This window comes from Nanorana parkeri, unplaced genomic scaffold, assembly GCF_000935625.1.
Source record: "Nanorana parkeri isolate BGI_ZX_2015 unplaced genomic scaffold, ASM93562v1 scaffold2041, whole genome shotgun sequence".
Classification (NCBI taxonomy): domain Eukaryota; kingdom Metazoa; phylum Chordata; class Amphibia; order Anura; family Dicroglossidae; genus Nanorana; species Nanorana parkeri.
In genome coordinates, this window is record NW_017308309.1 from 130,881 (window position 1) to 147,508 (window position 16,628).

The 16,628-nt window shown below is 41.1% G+C and overlaps 1 protein-coding gene across 2 annotated transcripts in view; it reads left to right on the top strand.

Annotated features, from left to right (window-relative positions):
- GOSR1 (golgi SNAP receptor complex member 1) overlaps positions 1 to 16,628 on the top strand; it is a 72,436-nt gene that overhangs the window by 48,278 nt on the left and 7,530 nt on the right. For both annotated transcript variants that reach the window (XM_018572467.1, XM_018572468.1), the window contains exon 7: positions 4,072 to 4,101. In XM_018572467.1, the coding sequence (XP_018427969.1) occupies positions 4,072 to 4,101 (30 nt within the window). The remainder of the gene's footprint in view (positions 1 to 4,071; positions 4,102 to 16,628) is intronic.

Sequence of the window (16,628 nt, forward strand, 5' to 3'; positions counted from 1 at the left end):
CCGCTGACCTGGCAAGGAAAGAGTTTAAACACACTCAAGCAGTAGGATCACACGCTTTTGTTACTGTTTCATTTTTGTAAGTTAGCGATCAGGATTTGAATTATATCGCATAAACTTAGAAAATGTAGTTGCTATCTTGTAGGAATCTCTTGTTTAAAGAAACATATTTTGGTAATTATGTTAGAAACATATTTTTGTAATTATGTTTAGTGGTTTAATTCGTAATATTAATCACTTTTAAAATATTCCTTTGCATTCTTGTACTTTTGCTTTCTAAGCATCACTAGACTATTAGATCTATATTTCATAATTCTGGCTACAGATTTATTTGTCATATGCAGCAGAATGTTTTTTTTTTTTTTAATGTAGTGTTTCTATAATGAGGGAGAGCGGTTGTATCTAATGGTGTGTGCAACGAACACTGCATGAACTCAGTGTGGAGAACGTAGAGGGGTGTAAGAGAAAGATAATTGGGCACATCACTGATGGGTGTGCAAGGGACTTGGCAGGTTCACTTCAGGCCCACAACCACATAAAGTACTGTTCAGAGTGATTTACAAAGCCTGGTGTAGAAAGAACTTTCAAAAGAAGGCAGAAGAAAACAAACCGTGCAGTGGGGCAACCACTGCACTGCAAGGGGTAAGTGCTCCTTCTTAAGTGCAGTTCTTCTTTAAAATGAAGCAAGGAATCTGCAAGTGATTGAGATTTGCTTGCACCAGTTTTGTAAATCAGCACATTGAACACTAAGCAACTTTATATGCCTAGGATCTAGATATCTTTCCAAAAGGACACATAAACTATATTCACATCTTTATTGGTTCTGCATACTTTTAGCAATAAAAGACAGAACAATTTAATAATAATTTTCTTTAAAAGTGAAAGAATCTGTATATTGTTGCTGCTGTTCCTTTTGTGTGCCCATATATCTAGCTGCAGATAAACTATAGATACTGAACAATGGTTGGTGCAGAATCAAAATACCCTTCTTGACATAAGACAATCTGCAGACACAAAAAAAAAGGAATTCCGTTGACTCCTGAAGAACGACTCTCAAACATGGCACACTTAGAAACCAAATCTACCCAAGGACCACAAATACCAGGTTCCCTTTCAATTAAATAGGATAATGTGGATGAAGCAGTTTAATTGTTTGTGAGAAGATTTATTTGTGCAGACAACTGTAGTTTTAAGTGTTTTAAGTATCTATTTTATGTAAAGAATATTGCACATGCTACAAACAGTTTTGCTAAACCACTTTTCATTGTATTGTCCTTCATTTTCATTATTGCACATTATGAGAAGGCAGTATTAAGTATATTTAAACAAAAATGTAATATATTGCAGCTTACCAGTCCTAAGATGTGGTGGCTGAATTAGTTATCTTCTTTTTTTAGGCTAAGTAAATGAGAGTATAGAAAAAATCCTATTGATCCTGTTAAAAATCTAATTGTCCTTGTAACTTCTTGTGTACTGAACTGAAAAGTGTATTACTGTCAGGATCAACAGGAAAAAAAAAGGAAACTGATGCAGCCACAACTAAGCCACACAGTGGGTGGCTGGAGACGGCCACACAAGCATCGGCGGTCCTCTGCTGGTGGAGTTCTTTGCCATCGGGTTGCTCTATCAGCTCCATTGCTGTGATCTTTCAACAGAACAAAAAAAAAAACCCTCTTCTGGGTCGCTCTTTCAGGCGCCCCCGATGTGCTTTCACCATCTTCCATCTCGGAACTACGGGCTGTTGTCATTGCTTGCTGCTTGTGCTGGGCATCCGCTGAGTGTGCACTGAGGGGATTACCTCCTGCTCCTGACGAAGCGCCTTTTGGCGCGAAACGCATCGAGCCTTATCAGCATCGTGTGACTCATACGGTCATAGCTACACACCTACCAACCTTGGTTGTCCCACCAGAGGGTTCACTTTTGAATTTTTCTGTATTAGAGCTTTAATAGTTGAAGTATTATATTCCTATTATACATCTTGTCCTTCCTCACTTGAACCTTATCTGTGGGACTCCAAGGGGGTCATTAGGAGGTTCCCCTATTGGGTGAATTCTTTTTATTCCAATTACATTGTCTAAATGTTCGTTTTTAATAATTGTTTTGACAAATCAATACATTTTCTATTTTTATACATAATTACTTTTGATGTGATGTTCATTGGATCTGTCACTCTGCTAGCCAACAAAAACCCTTATTTTTCCTTCTGTGCTGTTTTTTTAACTAGGGGTTGGCTCCCAGAGAGTTGGGGATCTGTGTACCTCAAACCAATTTTGTTTCTAAGGAATTTTGCAATATAACTTTTTTTTGGGGGGTGGGCTTAATCATCATTAATGACTGCCAGTATTATCAGCACATTGTTGGAGTTCATACTAGGACACATTGTTATTCTTATGAGAGTGGTTACTGCCGAATATGAATTTATCTGGGTGCACAATAAAGGGAGGAACTCTGATGGAGATGCCATAGAAAAAATGGGACAGACTTGTTCTTGAGAATTATTTTAGAATTGCAGAATTTTGACAATTGGATGGTATGTGCTTTCGTAGGTACATTGCTAAGCTAGCGGCTTCAGATTCTCTTTACCTGTAAAATAAGTGTGGTAATCTAAAGCGGAACTCCAACCCCCTATACCTTACAGCCAAGGAAGGTGCCATCTTGGCCTCTATTTGGATCGCAGTTGCCATGTGGCTGCAGATGTGATCAGCTATAATACGGGCCATTTGAAAAGTTTTGGTTGAAAGCTGAATTAAAGGAAATTACTCCTGAAACAGAAAGCATATTTTGTTGTTGCTGTCATGTCTGTGTTATTAATTATAAATCATAAAGAGCCGTTGTGTTTTATTTTTACCAGTCCTTGTTTTAAGCAGACTGGTTTTCTACTTGGTGTCTTGTCTATATGTAAATATTAAGTGTTGGCATATTACAATAATAGTAAATAAAAATAATTCATCGGCACACACTTGATATGTTTATTCAATACCCAATGTCACATAGTGTCATACGGTACTGTACTTTCTGAACAGTTTGTGAGCAAGTCTGTCCCCAAGACTAAGGCTGAGTTCACACCTTGGTGTTTTTCAGCGCTGATCGAAGCGCTGAAAAACGCTCAGCAAGTGAAATCCTATGAATCCCCATGGGCATAGTTCCCACCTGGGCGTATTTCAGCCTGTGGAAACGTGCTGAAAAACGCCCTACACCCAAAGAAGTACAGGAGCTTCTTTGGGGCGTATTTGCCACGTGTTTCCATTGGCGGTTGGTTTCCACAAAGCGGTCACCCCCAGCCACACTCGGGAATACAGCGTAGGACTTACCTTGTCCGCGATCCACGCTGTGTCCTCTGGCCACTACCGGGTTCCGTCCCTTGCGAGCGGCCACGTCACAGGGGGGCGGAACCGGTGGGAAGTTTGAAAGTTTAAAAAAAAAAAAGATAGAGAAAATAAAGGGAAAAAAAATCATACCGCCAGGGAGGTAAAAAAACGAGCGTCGAATGCGCGTTTCACTAAACAAAAAAACATGCTGAAAAACGAGCAGAAGAAATGCGCCTATGGTACGCCCAGGTGTGAACCCAGCCTAAGGGGGACAGACTGCATTTCCTCTCATTAGCGTTCAATGCTTCTAGATCTTCTACCTTTGTTAGGACGCACAGTGTTCAAATCTAATTTACAACTGAAAATCAGATCTGCCAGCACAGTACCGACAGGGTAATTTTGGTAACCAAAAATATATTTTTGAAGTTATCTGATATAAATGGGAACATGTAACAAACATAAAATAGATGTTATCCCAATTTGTCTGCAAAAGTGGAAATACGCTTTCGCAGTACCTTTTGACATTTGTTTTAATAAACCAAGCATAGTTTGTTTTAATAATAATTTGTAATTTTTTTGGGATGTCACTAAATGTTAATATTTTGTTTCTCAATTTCTCAAGTTTCAGTGCAAATTAAGCCAAGTTGTTTGTAATTCACTTTTTTTTTGTGTGTGTGTGTCAGCATGTTGCCCGTGGCCTGTCTTGAGTAGCAATTTTTAATAATCATATTCCTGAAAATAAAATGTTTATTTGTTTTTTTTTTAGTTCTGATCGTCTCATAGAAGAAACTATAAGGTAAGAATCAATAAAAATGTTAAGAGTTCTGTAAATTAAACAATTTTTTTTTTTTTTTTAACCTTCTCATCTTGAGCAATTTCTTAGTTTTTACACACACAATAAAATCTGAATTTTTGGCTAACTTAAAACTCCCAAACAATTTTATACATTTTCTAAAAAAAAACAGAGGCCCTGTAAAATAAAACGAAATGCTAGTTGCAATTTTTATCAAACCAATATTTTTTGGATAACATACACTAAAAGAAAATTTAGTGCATAGACACAGAATATATTACCCAATTTTTTGGTAAAATATAAAAGATGAGGTTGTGTCGGGTAAATAGATACCAAAAATGTCAAGCCTTAAAATTGTGTGTGCCCATGAAATGGCAAGAAACTACAATACCCAAAATTGCCCATAGGCGACGCTTTAACTACAATACCTGCTGCCAAGCCCTCCGGAACATTTTTCAAATCATCTGGCCAAGCCATTTTTGCAATTTTTTCCTATTGATTTGATTTTCAACTGCTGGGTTGCTAGCGTTTGTAAAAGATCCCCCAAACCATATATTTTCTGAAAGCGCAGGCCCGGTAGAATAAATAGATGGTGATACTAATTTGTAGGCCCCACGATAATTGCGCAAATGTTTCTCAAATTAATATTAAACCGATAACAATACACAATTCAATTGTTAAAACACACCAAAATCATGTGTCAATACACAGAACCCGGCGGAGCCGCTGTGATATCACGCCGGCTCCGCCAGGTTCTCAGTCTAGTATCTAGTAACCAGGGGACGCTGGACTGTCATTACAGACTGAGAACCTGGCGGTGCTGCCATGATATCACTGCGGCTCCGCCGGGTTCTCAGTGTGTAATGACAGTTCAGCATCTCCTAGTTACCTAGTAACCAGGGGACGCTGGACTGTCATGAGAGCCTGTCGGAGCCGGCTTTGATATGACCGCCGGCTCCGACAAGCTCTCATTGTAATGACATCTGGTCCCGTCCAATAGAAAACAGTTGGGCGGAGCTAGCTGTCACTGCTAGCTCCGCCCAATCATTTTCTCCTTTTTTTTCTACTTTTTCTATTCTGCTCGGTACCAGAGAGGTACCGAGCAGAATAGCTAAGCCGAATGGCGCTCGGCGGCATTCGGCTATTCACTCACTGCTGTTTGGCCCCTATGAGAATAGGCCGAACAGCAACGAGTAGCCTGCCGGAGGTTCGGCTAAGCCGATCCAGATGTTAGATTAGCTGAGTCAAACTCCTTCTGCACTTCGGCCGACCCGAACCCAGCCGCAGCAAACCGTTGTACGGCTGATTTCAGTCGGTGTACGGCTGAAATCAGCTGTACAAGCCTGAAGTGAATAGCTGAACGGCATTCGGCTCACTTCACTTCGGGTTTTTGGCAGCTTTGTGAATAACCGCCATGTGTCCCCAGTTATTTACAAACACTGGAGTGATCAGACGATCACTCCGGTGTTTGTGCTACACAGAGGATCGGTAAATATCAATGATACTTATTGATCCCCCACTCGGCCACGCACAGAGCCGCTGTCATCCGGAAACTGACAGGATGACAGCGGCTCCGTTCTCCTCACCGCTCAGCCATCCTGAAACTTGTGGCTTCTCCCCGCCAGCCAGCCAATTTTCTGAAAGCGAAGGCCCGGTAGAATAAAAAGATAGTGATACTAAATTTGTTGGCCCTGCGATAATTGCGCAAATGTTTCTCAAATTAATATTAAACCGATAAAAAATACACAATTCAATTGATTAAACACACTAAAATCCATATCAGCGCACAAAAAACAAAAAATGTCTGACTAAATCTAAAAGATAAAACTGTATTGAGTTAATAAATAACAAATATTAGCAAATTTGTAATTGCGCCTTTTTGCGAAAAGGTAAAAAAATGAAGGTATGCAAAACTGTAAATAATCGACTTATGTAAAAAATTGTTTTGGTGTTTGTGTTGTGATAAAATGATACAGGTGTATATTTAATTGCAACACAAGGTATCACAACGCATGGCAATGAGTCACAAAGCTTTGCCATGCGCTGCCACAGTTGATTTAATTTTTTTAAAAGAAAAAAATACATTTAAAAAATCATGCACTGCGATGCGTTCTAACAACGCACTGCAGCGCATGTGCATGGCGTACACCTCAATATGTGTATGTTATGTGGGGGGAGGGGGGGGTTGTGCTTTTTTTAATTAGTTTTTTTGTACACATTTTTTTTTTTTTTTACATTTTCTATTTTTTAATACTTTTTATTTTTTTTTACTGTTGGGGGGGCTGCAGTGAAATATATGAGGTCTAAATAGACCCCTGACATTTCCCTTTTGAAATAGAAAAAGAAATTGAGGACACCAAATCCTCAATTTCTTTTTCTAGGCTGAAAAACGCTCAAGAAGTGAAATCCTATTAATCCTTATGGGCATGGTTCCCACCTGGGCGTATTTCAGTTTTGTCGCGCTGGAAAACGCCCTACGCGCGAAAAAGTACTTTAGCTTCTTTTTCGCGCGTAGGGGCAGATTTCAGCGCGTATTCATTGGTATTCCCAAGTGTGGCTCGGGGTTAAATTTCTGTAACAAAGCGGTAACCGCGAGCCACACTCGGGGATATAGTGTAGGTCTTGCCTTGTCCACGATCCCTGCAGTGCTGGCTTCAGGGTTCCGTCCCTTGCGAGCGTCCGCGTCGCAGGGGGGCGGAACCGGCAGGAAGTTTAAAAGTAAAAAAAAAATACAAAAAACAGAATAATAAAAAAGGAATAAAAAACCATACCGCCAGGGAGGTTAAAAAACGTGCGCAAAAACGTGCATAAAACGCGCCTATTAGGAACGCCCAGGTGTGAGCCCAACCTTACCGCTCATCAATTTAGTGTTAACAGTGAGTGATGGCCCTAGAATTATTCCTCTCCGAGGTTCGCGGTGATATGTAACGTGTGGCATAATTGTCGTTTTCAAAAGTTTGCTCCCCATTGAGATGCACAGACCAGCAATGCTGGTACCTGGGCGCAGCCAGGATTTGTGCAGCTTTGGCCATTGGTGTGCTGGACCCTGTGCCAGGTATATGCGCATTGCCCAGTATGGATGTCGGGGCAGGATTCTCTTTAGGAATCTAAAAAAAAAAGTCCTTTGAGACCAGCATATGTATAACATTTTTTATGTTATACCCCATAAAAACCCCTCGTGCTTTTTAATACATTCCCATTACTGTGTGGAAAACGATCCTGTTTTTGATGAAGATTTATAATTATCAACTAAGTTTTATAATTCTTTTTAAGTTAGTAGTTAGGAAGTTCTAATTTTTTTGCCACATTCTAAACTTTAGCTTTTATAATAGCTGCAGTTTGAAACATTACTGAAAGTTTGAACATTACTACTAAAACAGTTGACAAAGAGAAATGTTGAATATCCCTAATATAGCATATTAATGCTTCATGGTTCTCCAAAGCAACCTGATCTCACTTGGTCCTCCTCTTTTTGTAGTGTGTGGTCAGGCATTGCTCAACAACTCATCAATTTTCACTGAGCTAATTACACAATATTAGAGACAGACCTGTCTATGCGCATTACATGTCATAGTTGCTGAAAGGTTTGAATATGACAGAGTGGCTTTTTCTTTTATTCCCAGTAGAGAATTATTGTTAAAACGTTAAGATACCTTTATGAAAGTCTTTTTTTAGGCAGAAGGATTTATACAATAAAGTAAAGTGAATGCTTTGCCTAAGGCAGCAAGATATAGATAAATGAAGAATGACGGGTAGAATGAATTAATTAGAATTAAAAAGAAAACAATAAATAGGTCACCTTTGTGTGACTATGGTTTATTTTGCATATAGCTATGCAATTTTGTAATAGCTACATACCGTCGATCGCTCACTTCTCGATCCTGTCCCTGCAGAGAGCCATCACTCACGGCTCCCTGCAGAGATTCCCCCCTCCCCCGTCCGATCCTCCAGCGCTGACTGGCGGATGGACGGGGAGGGGGTGGGTACAGCTCCCTAGATAGGCAGAGCCAGCTGTCAATCACGCAGCAGGGTGGATCTTGACAGTAATGCCGGGATCCGTCCCGGCTGTGGCGTCTCAGTATACCGCGAGCTGTAGCTCGCGGTATACTGAGCTTTTGGTGACGGGAGGATGCGAGTTTGTGTCCTCCCGTTACCCTTAGGTAAACTATGGGGAAAAGCCCTGACCCCATAGTTCTCCTTTAAGAACGAGATCCGCCTGCTGGAAAAAAAAAATACCAAGGTTAATGGCTGCTGCAGCCATGATCTTGGTACAACCACTTCAAGACAGCGACGTATACAAACATATGGCGGTCCTCAAGTTGTTAATGACAAAATTATTGCTAAATAAACAGACCAATAGCAAAAATGTAATCATTGCTATGGTCTGTAATATATATATGGGTGTAGGACCTGAAGAGGTTAATTACATTCTACCTAGTCACTAAAAACAATCAACTTACCTTAGCCCTTTGATTGTGCAGAAAGTCTTTCTAGCGACTCATAAAGTAACATTTAATATTGAGAACATTTTTTACAGGAACTTTATTTCTTATGTTCTAAGCCCAAAATCTCGCAGAATAAATTTGGTATGTGATGTGATATTCTTACCTACTTATGGTCATTCATAAAGCTACGCCCAACTTCTGACCCAGACACAGGCAACATAATCCATCAGGATGTTTTCAGGGTGTGTTCAGCATTTGTAGACATTCCCGATACGGTGATAACTACTTGTGGTGTGATCATACTGCATCCATCTTTAAGCCTTCCAGGAGAACTGACCTTACAATCTGCAGCCAGTTTCTTTTTACATGGAACAATACATAGTCATTCTTTGTGTGACATAATGGGTCTATCCATGTTCACATCACCACTACAGACCAGCATGTTCCTGTTTAGGTTTGGTTTCATTATTTTAAAGTGGAAGTAAAACTAGGTTAAAAAAAAGAACAGCCCCCCTGGAGCTTTTAGCTATAATGTGCTGGTACGCACAGCATATAATCACATTATGGCAGACTAACCTGCAAAACCGATCCCCTCCAGCTCTGTGCAACTTCCTCTTAAGCGCGATTCGCGGTAAAAAAAACATGCGACAAACGCGCGTTTCCGAGTACTACTTGGCTGTATCCCAATGGAAACGCACGGCAAATACGCCCCAAAGAAGCTCCTGTACTTCTTTGGGCGTAGTGCGTTTTGCAGGGCGTTCCTACGCGCTGTAAAACGCCCAGGTGGGAACCATGCCCATAGGCAATCATTGGTTTTCACATGTTGAGCGTTTTACAGAGCGTAGAAACGCGCTGTAAAACCCCCAGGTGTGAACCAGGCCTAAGGGCTGCAGAGCGAGCCCCATGATATTGCTAAAGAATACAAAACCCCGCCCCCCCTTGTGCTCACATTACATTCTCTGAAGGGAAGCACTTTTTTCCTTAAGCATTTTTTTCTTTTGTTATTTGCAGTTTTAGCTGCAAATATAAGAATTTAATTTTTAACCAATTTCAGTGAGAAATACACCTTTATGTCTTTTGTACAAGTTATAAGTAGGTCCCCAATTTGTCCTGGAGCTCTATGTTACATAGGTATGGCTCTGAACATTATCAAAGATGTACAGCAGTCCTACTGTAGACACTTGTAATGAATCGCTCTCTAGGTCTGTTCATTACTATCCATGAAGTGTCTGCTTCATGAATCTCACAAATGAGAGGATTTCTGCTAGTGGCATAAATGATTTATTGGTCTAAAAGGCTTATCCATTGCACTTTGCAGCCCCTCATTAGCATAGTAGCTGGAAGTACAGTTGCCATCAATGGCAAGTGGTGAGAAGAGCAGCGCTCCCTGTTCATTATTCGATTTTCGCAAGTACATTTTAATACTTGCTAGGATGACTCAGTAATAATACTGCCGTTTGCTTTGCATATCTAAGAATTTCCATAGACCGGTGTCAGTATGTTTTTTCTTTAACATACAGTACTGCAAAAGAACTAAATCAACAAAGTTACAAATCAGAAAACAAAAACATGACTTTTTCATATCCCTTTTTGTTTTGTGATAAAGACAGGAAGAACCTCAGTCGAAATGTTTTTGTGTCATCTGTATCTTCATGGGGAGATTGCCCACTCTTTCAGTCTTTTGATTGGTGTCGTCAGAACAGAAAGCTAGAAGAAATCTCGCCATAAGGGGCATCGCATTTTCTTAGTAAAGTGTGAAAGGGTTAAAACGTCTGTCAGTTTTTTTTATCTTGCTGTGTTCCCATTGCAGAGATGAGCTCTCATTTTAGTGATGGGTATGACCAGGGCAGCAATAAAGGGAAACCTCCTCCTGGGCACAGACTGATATGAAAACTGACAAGTTCCAGCTCTTCCTCTACTTTTTGTGCATCTTAGAGTTGTGGACTTTAACCCCATTATGACACCCCCCACTTGTACCAGGAGGCCCCTAATTAAAGTCCTGTTAATTTCACCTGCAGCGGGCTTTGAAAATCTCTTTGGTCTCCTGCAGATCTCTGTAAAGTAAGCTACAGACCCTGCCTGATTGATCTGTCACCAGTGACAGATTGATGTGATCCTCCTGATTAGCAAATCATGGTGATCAATGGAAAGTTTTTGCCCAGCAACAAACTTCCCTGCTGCCTAGTACATTTTGGTAGCCTCTCTTTGCACACAGCTTCTTTAGTGTAAGGAATGCTCTGTGACAGGGAGTGTAAAATGTAAAAAAAAAAAAAAAAAGCCCTTATAAATGATGCATAAATTACAGCTATTGATCTCCGAGCAGAGTAATAGAAAATACCTAAAGTGTATTAACCCGTGCTAAGAAGCGCTTCTCAATTTGCAAGCAAAATTCAAAATCCTTACCGCAAGGCTGCACTGGGCAGCAGTATGGGGCACAGATAGTACACTCCTAACGGCAAAGGGGAAGGGCCGTTTCCCGATAGGTAAGTATACCCGGGCGGGGAGGTAGAGAGGGGGCCAGATTTCAGCGGGTAATTCCATTTTCCCAAATTACTTGGCAAAGTGAACTTACCGTTTAATGCACATTTGAGTGTTAGAGCGCTGCTGCCCAACTACCACCATATGGCACAATGGAATGGGGGCAACACAATGCTTTTAGAATTTTATTATTTTTTGCTTTTTATTTAAGTTTTTTTTCCCCACTTAAGTTTTTTGCTGACACACAGGGGCTAACAATCCCTTAGGTTATAGCGTTTGAAGATGACAGGCTTTCTTTACTGAGCCTACCCTCCAATACAGTAGATCGAGCACAGCATTGTGCTTGATCTTCTGTGCAACTCGGGTTGACACAGCTGAGACAGGAAGCACTGTGAGTACAGAGCTCCTGTCTCACTGATCACACAGAGCAGATCGGAGAACAGACGAGAACTTCTGCTCTCCATCCTGAAGTCATTTGACATGATCCCTCAGAAGAGTGGGGGACACTGTAAACCACAGGGGAGGGGTTGTGGGTTCACAGTGCTGGGGCGGAAAGGCAGGCTGCTTACATGTGTTCTGGGTGGCTGTACAAAACGAGTGCCGGTTCCCCTGCTCTACATTTAGTCCTTTCCTGTAGATTAAGAAAAAGTCAGTGATTTTTCTGACTTAAAGGAGAACTATGAGATGAGTGATTTTCCACTCACCTCATAGTTCTAGCCGACCTAGATCAGTAGATCGGGAGGTGAGCGAACACATACCGGGTTCGCTCACCTCTCGATCCTGTCACGGCTCTCTGCCGTGACAGCGGGAGGGGTTGGATTCCCCTCTCCCCGCTCCGATCTGCCAGTGCTGACTGGCAGGACGGGGGAGGGGGCGGGTACAGCTGGCTCTGCCTCTGCCTCTAGATAGACAGAGCCAGCTGTCACTCACGCAGCTGGTCAGATCTCGATGTCCAGGTCGGGATCCGCTCCGGGTGCGGTGTCTCAGTATACCGCGAGCTGTAGCTCGCGGTATACTGAGCTTAGGGTAACGGGAGGACGCTAGTTTGTGTCCTCCCGTTACCCTAAGGAGAACTATGGGGAAAAACACTGACCCCATAGTTCTCCTTTAAGCACAATTTTAATATATATTTTATTATTAGGATTTTGCGTATAATAAAAAAGAGAGCTAGCATGTTATACTCGCCCACAAAATTTAACCATGTTAGGCGGGGTTGAGGTAGCCAATTGCCTGCCTCAGTTGTTATTATTACTCAGTGGGGTTGTAAGTCAACTTTGTCAGATGTTGGACCAATATACATATAAAAGTTTGTTTGTTCTTTAGTGTTTAGTTAAATATCTGGTTTAGTGTGGTCCGTCTCGGAAGAATTGCTTTGCTAGCATTAAAGGAGTCGAGAGTTCTGGAGTAGGTGTTTTATACGTAGTCATTACTTATTCATCCGTATTTGTAAGACTACATACTTCTGAAATAAATGGAAAGGTCAAGTCCATTGTGTTAGCAATAAATGTATTTGTTGGCAGAATTTTCTTAAAGTAGTATTAAGGTCTGGGCGTTTTTTACCTTTAATGCATTCTTTGCATTAGGGTAAAAACGGCCCAGCACCTTTTTTCTCCCTCAGTCCCCCTCAGTTGCCCCCACACTTACCTGTCAGCGACGCTCGTCCTCGCCGCCGGTCCCAAAGCGATCCTCTGTTCCCCCAAATTCCGGGTAGCGGGTGGAGGGTACTGATGGCAGAGGAGTCATAGGCTCCTGCCATCAATCAAAGAGGGAAGGGGCGTGGCCTGTCACAGGGCTGTGTGTGTCCATTAGAACGATGGTGGCACCCGTGCAGGGGGCGGGGGGAATAGCGCTGTGGGACCCACTAAAAAACGAGGAATTAAACAGTTTTAAAGAAAAGCAGCAACAGCCTCCTACAAAGGAGGGTCCAAAGGAAAAATTTTATAAAAATTGAGGCTTTAATATCACTTTAAGCATTTGAGGATTTTATACATAGGAGATGTATCCTAAAAAAACTTCAACAATTTTTCTAGGATGCATCTCTTATGTTAAGCTCCTCGTTCCCTGCTGCCGCTATTACCACTTTTTTTATATTGATTTGTATTCCACAGCAGGAGCCGCTGTCAAAATGTGTGTGAAGTGACAGCTGCCTATAGTCTGATCAACATATGAATATTGTGACCTTTTATCCGCATATGACATTTTAAAGAGGTGCCTTTGTTGTTATGCTAAAGATATGGGTAAAGTTCCCCTTTAAGTAATGACAAAGTTACCGCCAAAGAAACCAGCCCATAGTGGAAATGTAAAAATTGTTCAGGTCAATAATAAGGGGTATACAGATACGAAAGTTGAAGTGGTTAATCGTGGGACAAGATCATGATTGGCCTTTTCTTAGGTATATTTAATTCCTTTAGCAGAGCCTGACTTACCTAAATTATGTGGAATACAATACTGCTGATTGGTAAAATAGAATTGGGATGTTTAAATCTTATTACTGTAGTTAATAGAGGTGCACCGAAATGAATATTTTAACAACGAAACTGAAAAGGAAAAAAAATGTCGGACCGATACTGAAAATGTTGTTTTTCTTTTTCAAATGTTTTCAAATATTTTATTTTTATTAATCTTTTATAAACTTTCAGTTTTTTTTATAATTTTTTTTTTAAATATTTGTATTTTTTACTTTATTTTATATGCTTTTGGGAAATATCAGGGGTCTAGACCCCTGATATTTCCCTTTTAAAATAGAAAAAGAGATTGAGAACACAGAGCCCACAATCTCTTTTTCTGCAGCCCCTAGTATAAATGAACAGGCATCCTCTTTGAGTTGTTTCATAACATGCATAACATGAGGACAGAGTATGTTTACTATAACCACAATCATGAATGAACAGGAGGTGATGTAGATCACTTCCTATTCATTCATAATTGAGGATATAGTAACCATACTCTGTCCTCAATTATTTACAAACACTCAGCAATCACTGATCGCTGAGTGTTTGTACCCGCTCTCCTTCCTGACACGCTGTCACAGGAGGCTGAGTGAGCAGGGCAGGGAGGAAAGGTTAGCCTCCTGTGACAGCGCTGGCTGTCTCCACCCACACACCGCTCTGCTGATCTGTAACAGGAGGCTCACAGCGCTCTCCTCCCGCAGCGCTCGGCCGCCTGTGACAGTTTCTTTCCTCCCCGCTGGGACACAGAGCAGCGCCCAATTTTACTACATGATTAGCTATTGCCTGGAACTAAGCCATGTAGTCAGCCAGAAAAAAAATAATATATATATATCTATATAGATCTACATAGATCTATATAGATATATATATAGTGTGTGTGTGCGAGTGTGTACTATATTGTCAAAAGTATTGGGACACCCCTCCAAATCATTGGATTCAGGTGTTCCAATCACCTCCATGGCCACAGGTGTATAAAATCAAGCACCTAGGCATGCAGACTGTTTCTACAGTCATCTGAAAGAGAGGGTCGCTCTCAGGAGCTCAGTGAATTCAAGAGTGGTATCGTGATAGGTTGCCACCTGTGCAATAAGTCCATATGTAAAAATGTCCTTGCTACTACATATTACACGGTCAACTGTTAGTGGTATTATAACAAAGTGGAAGCAACTGGGAACAACAGCAACTCAGCCACAAAGTGGTAGGCCACGTAAAACGACAGAGTGGGGTCAGCGCATGCTGAAGCGCACAGTGCGCAGAAGTCGCCAACTGCCTGCAGAGTCAATAGCTACAGACCTCCAAACTTTGTGTGGCCTCCAGATTGGCACAACAACAGTGCATAGAGAGCTTCATGGAATGGGTTTCCATGGCCGAGCAGCTGCATCCAAGCCTTACATCACCAAGTGCAATGCAAAGCGTCGGATGCAGTGGGGTAAAGCACGCCGCCACTGGACTCTAGAGGAGTGGAAACATGTTCTCTGGAGTGACCAATCACGCTTCTCTGTCTGGCAATCCGATGGACGTGTCTGGGTTTGGCGTTTACTTACCAGTTACAAAGTATGGTCCATAAAGACATGGATGAGCGAGTTTAGGGTGGAGGAACTTGCCTGGCCTGCACAGAGTCCTGACCTCAACCCGATAGAACACCTTTGGGATGAATTAGAGCAGAGACTGCGAGCCAGGCATTCTCTTCCAACATCAGTACCTGACCTCACAAATACGCTTCTGGAAGAACGGTCAAACATTCCCATAGACACACTCCTAAACCTTGTGGACGCCTTCCCAGAAGAGTTGAAGCTGTTATAGCTGCAAAGGGTGAGCCAACTCAACATTGAACCCTACGGACTAAGACTGGGATGCCATTAAAGTTCGTGTGTGTGTAAGGACAGGCATCCCAATACTTATATATATATGTGTGTGTGTATATATATATATATATATATACTATAACAGTTTTGTGATTCCCGAATGTCATTGCTATGATCATGCTAAATGGGTAGCAATAATTTGTGTTTAAACAACAGTGCAGTACAGTACAGTTGGGAGTTCTCTCTATGTAACACTTTTCTTATTAGGTATGCCACCCAATGCTGTTACATCCACAAACTCCACAGCACACGAACCCTTCATCAGTAATTCTTTTTTTATTTGAACTTTGCTTTTTTACCAGAATGTAAAGCTATGCCCTTCCCTAATGTACAGGCTTGAAAGCTACAAACATTTGCCTGCCTTACTTATCGAGCTTTGCTTTTCAGATGTTAAAAGCACTCACTCCCAGGATATATTCCTAATGAGGTTTATAATTGTGTCTCTGGGGTGCTCTTTACGTAACCCAGCATCACTCTGGATCTGAGCTGGCCAGACCTGTTCAGCTAGAATGATAACTGCTGTAATGAGTCCGGGGACACTGCAGAGATTTGCTATGAGAATAACTGCTGGCCAGTGGAAGGAGTCAAGAACACATTTGATTTAGGTCATTTATTGCAGAGGAACAGCTTGGCTGTAATTATTGCCAATTCTTGACACGGCAGCTCTGTTTCCATCTGATTAGAGTGCGCTGGCATGGCCCTCAGCAGCAAGATACAAAAATCTTCACTATTAAATGTGTTCATGCCACTTGTGGGGACCTTACACTAGGAACAATTCACAAAGCTCAACTTTATGAGAGTTGATCTATCTGTTCTTATTTTACCATTCTTTATTTTGCTTGGTGAAACTTACACTTCTCAAAAGCTGAAATTGCAAAAAGTTTTATTGTATAATCTTGTTGGGGAGGAGGAATAAGATTAGAGGTGTGAACCGTTATATTGCCCTTTTTCATTTGTGTCTGTATATTTTAAAATAAGAAAAGAAAATTTACATTAAAAAAAAGCTGAAATTTCTATTGCATACATAGGTTTATCATCTGATGTGTGCATAAGGCTGGTGTTATTTCAACAACATTATTTCATCATTATCTCTTGTGATGAAATACAATAGATAAAATATAATAAATAATAGCTTTTGCAGTTTGTTTTGGTTGCAGAAGGGGTGGAGCAGATGGCCTGTAGATGAATGTTTTACTTTCACCCTGTGTGTAAGGATACTGAATATAGTGAATGTCCATGCCATAGGCTAGTTAGCGCTCTATGTCATGGCAATAAAGTTAAGTGTAAAAAAA